At 43.1% G+C, this 10,000-nt stretch overlaps 1 protein-coding gene across 4 annotated transcripts in view; it reads left to right on the plus strand.

Moving 5' to 3' along the window:
* LOC124395065 (endothelin-converting enzyme-like 1) overlaps positions 1-10,000 on the plus strand; it is a 36,313-nt gene that overhangs the window by 3,311 nt on the left and 23,002 nt on the right. For all 4 annotated transcript variants that reach the window (XM_046863652.1, XM_046863653.1, XM_046863651.1 and 1 more), the window contains exons 2-6: positions 2,338-3,037; positions 3,659-3,925; positions 4,675-4,743; positions 5,087-5,197; positions 6,799-6,891. In XM_046863652.1, coding sequence (XP_046719608.1) covers positions 2,432-3,037; positions 3,659-3,925; positions 4,675-4,743; positions 5,087-5,197; positions 6,799-6,891 — 1,146 coding nt within the window. In that variant the 5' untranslated portion in view covers positions 2,338-2,431. The remainder of the gene's footprint in view (positions 1-2,337; positions 3,038-3,658; positions 3,926-4,674; positions 4,744-5,086; positions 5,198-6,798; positions 6,892-10,000) is intronic.

Consider the following 10,000-nt stretch of genomic DNA (forward strand, 5'->3'; position numbering starts at 1 on the left):
ATGAGGATTTTGATGATGAAGAAGATGATGTAGATGATGAAGATTATGTAGATCATGAGGATTTTGATGATGATGAAAATGATGTAGATGATGAAGATGATTATGTAGATTATGAGGATTTTGATGAAGATGATGTATATGATGAAGATGATGATGTAGATTATGAGGATTCTGATGATGATGAAGATGATGATGTAGATGATGTAGATGATGAATATGACTTTAATGAGGTGTTTGAAAGTGATTCCATCAAAAAATATATATGAACTGTTTTTTTTTCTAATGTTTTGTTCGCAGTCATGTGTGTTCATCTGTGTGTGTGTGTGTGTGTGTGTGTGTGTATGTGTGTGTGTGTGTGTATATGTATATGTTTGATGTGTGTATTTGTGTGTATATGTTTGATGTGTGTGTGTGTTTGTGTGTATGCTTATGTATATGGTTGATGTGTGTGTATTTGTTTGTGTGTATGTTTGATGTGTGTGTGTATATATATATATATATGTGTGTATGTTTGTCTACATCATAAAATGTGCCCCACCCCTCCACACACACACACACACACACACACACACACACACACACACACACACACAATAAGGTGTGTTGAAATCAGGAGGTCTGGTGAAGACATCAGAGTTCTGCTCCAGATCACATAAGGATCCATTTCCATAATTTGTCCTTCAGAAACACACACACACACACACACACACACACACACACACAAGCCCACACACACACACACACACACACACACACACACACACACACACACACACAAGCCCACACCAAACATACACACACATACACACACAAGCCCACACAAACATACACACACACACACACAAGCCCACCAAACATACACACACATACACACACACACACACACACACTTTGGTTTGGCATGAGAACATATAGACATCTGTTCAGAACTTTACACAGTCTGAGAAAGAGTTGTGTGTGTTGGTGAGAGAGAGGAATCCATCAGATCACAAGAGATCACAGAACTTAGAGTGACAAAACTGCACAAGGATTTAAAAGATATTCTGCAATTAAATTATAAATTTATCTACAATAATAATACAAATAAATCTGAGCCGCATCGTCCACATACTCACATCTGCTGAGAACTTCCCACAAGCTGGGAACATGTGTGTGTGTGTGTGTGTGTGTGTGTGTGTGTGTGTGTGTGTGTGTGTGTGTGTGTGTGTGTTGCACAAAGAAAAAAGCTAGATAATTTTTTTCATTCTCTTTCTTCCTGCTTGTGGAGCTCCTGTGGCTCAGAGACGAACTTAGCAAACGTTGACTTTTCCTGGAGCATGAATAAATAAGTACACTCTTTCTCTGCTTCTTCTTCTTCACCCTGCACAAGTGAAAAATAGAAGACCTTTTAAAGACCAGACGTGTAAATGATCCTAAACTGAACCATGATAGAATAACACACAGCTGCACTACTAATCCATATTGCTGAAATGGAAGCTCCGTCTCGCACATGAACGTGCAACGGTAGCCTAGTGCTGAAGGCAATGGACTTTGGATCTGAAGGTCATGAGTTCAAATCCCAACCACACCAAGCTGCCACTCCCCCATAACTGCTCAGGGGCATGAATAAGATAAACATATGTTGTTCTGGGTGTAAATGTAAAACATAGATGTAAAAATGATCATTTTTCAGTGTACATCACAGTAACATCACCCTCTAACAGTCTGGTCCTGAATTAGGTCCTGTAAGCTCCAGAGTGTGTGTGTTCATGGTGGCTCTTGGTGAGTGTGTCGTGTTAAACATTTTGCCCTGAGACCGATTTTAAATCTGCAGGAATTTACTTGTAATTAGTGACGGTTGCTGCTGACAGCGTTATGCCGGAGCTCTACATTAAGTCCAGTTTAAACTCTGAATTCTTCTTGTCCAATACTTTTCTTTTCTTAAGACGTTCTTCTTGCTCCTGAGTGAAGACCATGCAGGTGATGCTTGTGCTGAGGATTTCCTGTTGCTCGTTGATTTACCCAGACCTACTCTGCAAAACGTTGACTTTTGCTGGAAGCATGAATAAATAAGTGCGCTCTATTTCTTCCAATCTCTCTCCCGCATTCTGATCGATCGGCTTGCCAGAGTCACGGGGCAGCACGCCTCCGACAGACGAGTGTCAGAAATCAATCCAAACAACTTTAGGATAGAGCGATAGAACAAAGAAATGAAGGGAGTGATGGTGGGTAAAAAGGGGCCTGACAAGGAAAGAGGCGTGTTTTGTCATCCTCGGGCATTTTAATCAGAGATTCCACCTTGTATCATTTATCTCTAACGCTGCGTACTCTTCTGTCTCTGTCTTTACTTCTACACAGCGTCGGTGAACGGTACAGGAAAAAGCTTCCTTTCTCACACCTCGTGTAAATCAAAGGTCAGGAGTCGAAGGTCATGCCCTCAGTGTGAACCAACATGTTCCACACATTCCCAAACAAATCTAAGCCGCATTCACCGGTCTCGCTGGAGAAGACCTACTCGCTCACGGCGCACTACGATGACTTCCAGGAGGTGAAGTACGGCAGCAGGTACAGCAGCAATGGAATGAGCCTGACCCTGGGTGGGTCTCTGGAACGTAGCGGGCGGTCCCGCGGTGGAGCAGGAGGCGGGGCAGGTGCTAGCAAGTCCTCCAGTAATGAGAGATGGAGCCGGCGTGAGATCTGCCTGCTCTCTGCGCTGGTGTTCGCCGGTGGTGTGTGTGTGATCCTGGGCTGCATGCTGGCGCTGAAGTTGGTCTGGCTGGACGGTCAGGACATGCAGTGTGAGCGAGAGTGTGGGGCAGTGCGGCGCTCGCTCCTGAGAGCCGCTCGCTTCGTCCAGGCCAACATAGATGCCAGCGTGGCTCCATGTCATGACTTCTACAGCTTCGCATGTGGAGGCTGGCTGAGAAGACACGCTATTCCTGAGGACAAACTCAGCTACGGCGTCATCACGGCCATCGGAGAGCAGAACCAGGAGAAGCTCCAGCGCCTGCTCGAGGAACCGGTCAGGCGGAAGGAACCAAATAGTGCTGAGAGAAAGGTCCACACACGCACACACACACACGAACTCGAACTAACTATCAACAAATGTTTTATTTCACTGTTTATCAAAACCTAATATAGAAATGCAGAATTGTGTTCAGTGGAAATGTATTATTCAGGAGGACGTTATTCAAAACTGAGACAATCTTTTTTTTTTACTGCGTAAGAAACTCATTTAAACTGTAAACGATCAACACACATTACAATACGTGTGATAAAGCAGGCCATGAAACTTTCATCTTTTCCATTGACATTATTTCATTCAAATGCTAAAGCTGCACTGAAAATTCCACCTTATTACCTACAATCATCACAGCAGCCATGGAGCTCCACCAAATCTCCACGTTCTGATCACGACGCAACCATTTTATAAATGTGTTTACATTTTTACACGTAATCTAAATGTTTTTTTCAGATTTATTCACTGCAATGATTTTATACCTGACATTTCGACACAGAAACCTTCCACACATTCAGTACTATTTTAGGACGATAATAAATCATTGTGATGATGAAGTTTTCTGTAAATGTTTGTGATGTTTATGGAAGGAGTCTCCAGTTTCAGCACTTTGTAAAGCTGATCATCTGCTGCTCATTCTTCTCTTTTTGTTGGACCCAGGTGAAGGAGTTTTATCGTTCCTGTGTGAACATGCAGGAAATTGACCAGCTCGGAGCCAAACCCATGATGGAAGTGATTGATAGTTGTGGTGGGTGGGACTTGGCTGGAGCTCCACCCGGAGGGGCAGGTTGGGAAAGTGGCTCCGTCCCAACGAGACCTGACTTTAATGAGATGCTCTATAGGACCCAAGGGCTGTACAGCACGGCCGTCTTCTTCTCACTGACTGTTAACGTGGACGATAAAAACTCATCACGCAACGCAATACGGGTAAGAGTGTGTGTGTGTGTGTGTGTGTGTGTGTGTGTGTGTGTGTGTGTGTGTGTGTGTGTGTGTGTGTGTGTGTGTGTGTGTGTGTGTGTGTGAGAGAGAGTGTATGTCTGTTGGTGTGTGTGTGTGTGTGTGTGTGTGTGTGTGAGAGAGTGTATGTCTGTTGGTGTGTGTGTGTGTGTGTGTGTGTGTGTGTGTGTGTGTGTGTGTGAGAGAGTGTATGTCTGTTGGTGTGTGTGTGTGTGTGTGTATGTGTGTGTGTGTGTACGTGTGTGTGTGTGTGTATGTGTGTGTGTGTGTGTGTGTGTGTGTGTGTGTGTGTGTGTGTGTGTGTGTATATGAAAGATATTGTGTGTTAGAACAAGAGTGTGTACGTGTGTGTGTGTGTGTGTATGTGTGTGTGTGTGTGTGTGTGTGTGTGTGTGTGTGTGTGTGTGTGTGTGAAAGATATTGTGTGTTAGAAAGAGAGTGTGTACATGTGTGTGTGTGTGTGTGTGTGTGTGTGTGTGTGTGTACGTGTGTGTGAAAGATATTGTGTGTTAGAACAAGAGTGTGTACGTGTGTGTGTGTGTGTGTGTGTGTGTGTGTGTGTGTGTGTGTGTGTGTGTGAGAGAGAGAGAGAGAGAGAGAGACAGAGTGTGTGTGTTGGTTTCGGTCACTACAATTCTGATTGTATGTACTATAATTGTGTGTGTGTGTGTGTGTGTGTGTGTGTGTGTGTGTGTGTGTGTGTGTGTGTGTGTTTGTAGATTGATCAGGAGGGTCTGACATTGCCTGAAAGGACTCTATACCTGGGCCAAGATGAGGACAGTGTGAAGGTACAACACCTGCAGAAGTGTGTGTGTGTGTGTGTGTGTGTGTGTGTGTGTGTTTTATATATCTATAATGAAGACACAATAATCAGGACTAATATTGTATGTCAGGTCATTATTTAGTTTTAATTCCTTCTTTGATCCATCTGTCACTTTTATTCTTTTCCCATCTGTGAGCTTGTGTCCACAGTCGATTGTGTCACATGTGTGTTGAGGGCACCAGCTAATGACATCAGGACTGAGTTAATGATGTCACACCTGCACGCTCACACAGCTGAGTGTGTAGAGTGTGATGTTATTTTAGAGGAGTTATTATGTCGTATCTGATGTTCTGTGGTTGCGGTGTCAGATCCTGGCGGCCTACAAAGCGCTAATGGAGCGTCTGCTGAGCATGCTGGGAGCTCATAACGCCACGGTGAAGTCCCGTGAGATCCTGGACCTCGAGATGAGACTGGCTAATGTAAGTACCCTAGAGCTATTTATTAAAGGGGTGGGGCTGAGTTGTTCTTGAGGGTGGGGCTGTTTCAAGGCAGAGCTATATGTGGGCAGGGTAGTTTTGGGGCGGGGCTATCTGGGGCAGGTTATTTTTGGGGGGGCTATTTGTAAGTGGGTTGAATTAGACTCTGTTCATATTTTGTGTTATATTTGTAAGCTATTTCATTCTCAGTCCTTGACTTATTATTCTTATTATTATACATTTTTTTGTGCTCATAAATTATAAACATTTATAAAATATTATTATTATTAATATATAATACATCATTATTTATATATTAATATTCATTATGGAAAGAAAAGTAACTGTAGATTGTATATTTTGTTGACTACAGTAAGACCTGTTCATTTATATTGATAAAATTTCTGTGACATTAACTCATATTTCATGAAGAAGATTCTGTAAAAATATACAAAGCAATGACCTTGAGTTCCCTGGAGGACATGTTACATTACATTCCTGTGAGAATCTGTTATAAAGCCTTGCTCAGTGAAAAGCTGAGAGGAAAAATTACTTTCTCTACATTTTAATTATATGTTTGTATTTTACATACAACATACAGTTACATTAACTTTATCAAATAGAGTCTGGTATTTCATAACAACTAGTCCACATGTTCAGTCTGCTGCTGGTTTTAGAAGAGCAGTGAGCTTCTTAATCCACAATCATAAATATAATGCTTCATTAAAATGTGACAGGAAGTTAAGCTCCACTGCAAAACCTCATTCTCACATCAACTGCCTGATCTGCTTTTATGGAACTCGTAACTCTGTCTGCTGGGATTGCCTTGGCCAAGACTGTCCAAGTTATGGTCAGGGTGAGAAATCTGATCTACCTTAAATGGCTAATCTTCACTGTTCTTCTTCACTGAGTTCATCTCAGTGATCTAGTGTACCTCAGTGATCTAGTCTATCTCAGTGATCAACCTCATCTCAGTGATCTAGTCTATCTCAGTGATCAACCTCATCTCAGTGATCTAGTCTATCTCAGTGATCAACCTCATCTCAGTGATCTAGTCTATCTCAGTGATCTAGTCTAGCTCAGTGATCAACCTCATCTCAGTGATCAACCTCATCTCAGTGATCTAGTCTATCTCAGTGATCAACCTCATCTCAGTGATCCTCATCTCAGTAATCAACCTCATCTCAGTGATCTAGTCTATCTCAGTGATCAACTCATCTCAGTGATCCTCATCTCAGTGATCTAGTCTATCTCAGTGATCTAGTCTAACTCAGTGATCAACCTCATCTCAGTGATCCTCATCTCAGTGATCCTCATCTCAGTGATCAACCTCATCTCAGTGATCAACCTCATCTCAGTGATCTAGTCTATCTCAGTGATCAACCTCATCTCAGTGATCCTCATCTCAGTGATCTAGTCTATCTCAGTGATCCAGTCTATCTCAGTGATCTAGTCTATCTCAGTGATCAACCTCATCTCAGTGATCCAGTCTATCTCAGTGATCTAGTCTAACTCAGTGATCAACCTCATCATAGTGATCAACCTCATCTCAGCGATTAACCTCATCTCAGTGATCTAGTTTTACTCTGTTTATCTTTTTCCAGATCACTGTGTCTGAATTTGAGGATCAGAGAAAAGATATCAGCAGCATGTACAACCGCATCTCTCTAAAACAGCTCCAACGCATGGCTCCTGGTGTGAGTATATACACACACACACACACACACACACACACACACACACACACACACACACACACACACACACACACACACACCTTTTCAAGTTCAAATAATTCATGGTAAATTTGTATGAGGAAAGACTGACAGACTGAAAAACTTTAGTCAGAGAGCGAAAGAGTCAGAGAGAGAGTAAAAGAGAGTCAGAGAGAGAGAGAGAGAGAGTCAGAGAGAGAGACTCAGAGATAGAGTCAGAGAGAGAAAGTCAGAGAGACTCAGAGAGACTCAGAGAGAGAGAGTTAGAGAGAGAGTCAGAGAGAGTCAGAGAGTCAGAGAGAGAGAGTCAGAGAGAGTCAGAGAGAGAGAGTTAGAGAGAGAGTCAGATATAGAGAGTCAGAGAGAGTCAAGTCAGAGAGAGTCAGAGAGAGAGAGAGTTAGAGAGAGTCAGAGAGAGAGTCAGAGAGAAAATCAGAGAGAGAGAGAAAGTCAGAGAGTCAGAGAGAGAGAGAGTTAGAGAGAGAGTCAGAGAGAGAGAGAGGTCAGAGAGAGAGTCAGAGAGAGTCAGAGAGAGAGAGTCAGAGAGAGTCAGAGAGAGAGAGAGTCAGAGAGAGGTCAGAGAGAGTCAGAGAGTCAAGTCAGAGAGAGAGTCAGAGAGAGAGAGAGAGTTAGAGAGAGAGTCAGAGAGAGAGTCAGAGAGAGAAAATCAGAGAGAGAGTCAGAGAGAAAGTCAGAGATAGTCAGAAAAGAGAGTTAGAGAGAGAGTCAGAGAGAGTCAGATATAGAGAGTCAGAGAGAGTCAAGTCAGAGAGAGAGTCAGAGAGAAAGTCAGAGATAGTCAGAAAAGAGAGTTAGAGAGAGTCAGAGAGAGTCAGATATAGAGAGTCAGAGAGAGTCAAGTCAGAGAGAGTCAGAGAGAGAAAGTCAGAGATAGTCAGAAAAGAGAGTTAGAGAGAGAGTCAGAGAGAGTCAGATATAGAGAGTCAGAGAGTCAAGTCAGAGAGTCAGAGAGCGAGAGTCAGAGAGAGGGAGTTAGAGAGAGTGTCAGAGAGAGTCAGAGAGACTTTTAACACACCTTTATTTTTCCTTTTTTTTTACTTAGTTAACATTCCACCTTAGTACCCATACTATCGATAACATGCTCAAAAAGAAAAAACAAAAGAAATTGAAATAAATAAATAAATAAATGCACAGATGGATGGACACTTTCATAAATAATTAGATGGATAAAAGGTAAAAGGAAAAAATTAAAATTAATGAATAAATACTGGTGTGCACGTTAAGATGTAAAAAATAAATAAAAAATAAATTAAGCAACAAAATTAAAACCTGCTGATGCACCCATTAAAAAAGACGCTTCGATTAAATGAGGACACACAAATTAAAAATATCACACATTTAGAATTAGTTGATGATCCTGGTCCAGTGTGCACAAGACATCATTCAGTGCCCAGGTGTTCACAAAACCATCCAGATTGTTTGTTAGTTTAAAATATGCGAACTCCGCCCTGAGCCTAGCAGATATTAGAGCTCTAACCATCACCTCAGGATCTACTGTGTTTTCGCTCCTTAGCTTCCTTTTTCTAGTTGAACAAATTGCGAGCTTTGATTCTCCTATTAGGAAGTTTATTAGGCAGACACGTTTTCTGTCTGTGCTCACGTACTTAGGCCCAAAGATAAAAAGCTCTTCACTGAAGATACTGCCCAGGTCTCTGACCCGTCCCTCTAACACCCTGAACAGTGCTCTCAGCCTGCGGCAGTGTAGAAACAGGTGGTCTACTGACTCGTCTGTGTTACAGAAGACACATTCCCTCCCTATGGTGGGGTCAATGTGTGCCACGTGTCTGTTTGTTGCTACCGCCCAGTGAACAATCCTCCATTGGAGATCCGCAGTGCGTTTCTCTATCGGAGGTTTGTACAGGGATCTCCAGCAGCCTTTGGGAGACGAGTCTGGCCCAAACACTTCTGACCACTTCGATTCCCTACAGTCTTTGAGCGTGCTGTAGTGTGACACCTTTATGCAGCTGATGTACAGTGCCTTCTTCGAGGTGTTCTCAAAGTCCTCCAGTTGAGGGGTCCTGAAGCTCAGAAGAGAGCCTTTTTCTGGCTCCGCCTCCACGCAGCTGAAACCTGCACCTTAGGGAAGTAGCTGTGGTTCCTGCCTCTTGCTCGTCTTCTCCATGTTCCTTAAGGTTCTGTTTGAAGGCAGAGGGTAGTGCTGAGAGGATGCTCTCCGTCGGGAGTTTTAAAATGTCGTATTTAAAAATGTTTGCTTTTCGCAGCAGGCCCCTCCAGGACAGGAAGGTAGAGTGCAGTAGCCTGTATCCAGTGCTGTCCTGCCCAGAAAAAGTCAGTAAGCTTCTTCTGTAATGCCTTCACAATGCTGCTTGGGGGATCCAGAACGCTCATCTTGTGCCACAGTGCTGAAGCAGCCTGGTTATTTGCAACCAATACTCGACCCCTGTATGAAAGCTGCGGTAGCACCCAGGACCATCGAGACAACCGGTCACACATTTTCTCCACCATGCCCACCCAGTTTTGCTGCATATAGTCTTCTTTCCCGAGATGTACACCCAGAATCTTCAGACCTTCCCTTCCCCACTGGACTCTACCTGGAAGTACCGGAGGCGTCTTTCCCTGCCAGTCACCTAGTAGGTAGCCTTCACTCTTTTCCCAATTCACCTTAGCTGATGAGACTTTTTCATAGTTGGATAAAACGTCTGTTAAAACTGATACATCATGGTCACCTCTTATAATTACGATGACATCATAGGCAGAGAAGGTGATTGGTCTATTTTCAAAACCCTCGACATAAAACCCTTGCAATTTCACTTTTAGTTGGCAAAATAGCGGCTCAATTGCCAATGAGTACAACTGACCTGACAGCGGGCATCCTTGCCTGATGCTCCTGTGCACCTGGACCGGGCGGCTTAGCCCACCCCCACCTTTAACAATGCAGCAGCTCCCGTATATAAAAGTTTCACCCATGAAATAAAATTCTCACCCAAACCAAAGGCTTTAAGGTTTTCAAATAAATACCTGTGATCAACTCTATCAAAGGCTTTTTCCTGATCAATAGAGAACAGCCCCACATCTGTATTATTGTCGCCGGCCAACGTAATTACGTCAC

Source organism: Silurus meridionalis, chromosome 12 (genome assembly GCF_014805685.1).
Source record: "Silurus meridionalis isolate SWU-2019-XX chromosome 12, ASM1480568v1, whole genome shotgun sequence".
Classification (NCBI taxonomy): domain Eukaryota; kingdom Metazoa; phylum Chordata; class Actinopteri; order Siluriformes; family Siluridae; genus Silurus; species Silurus meridionalis.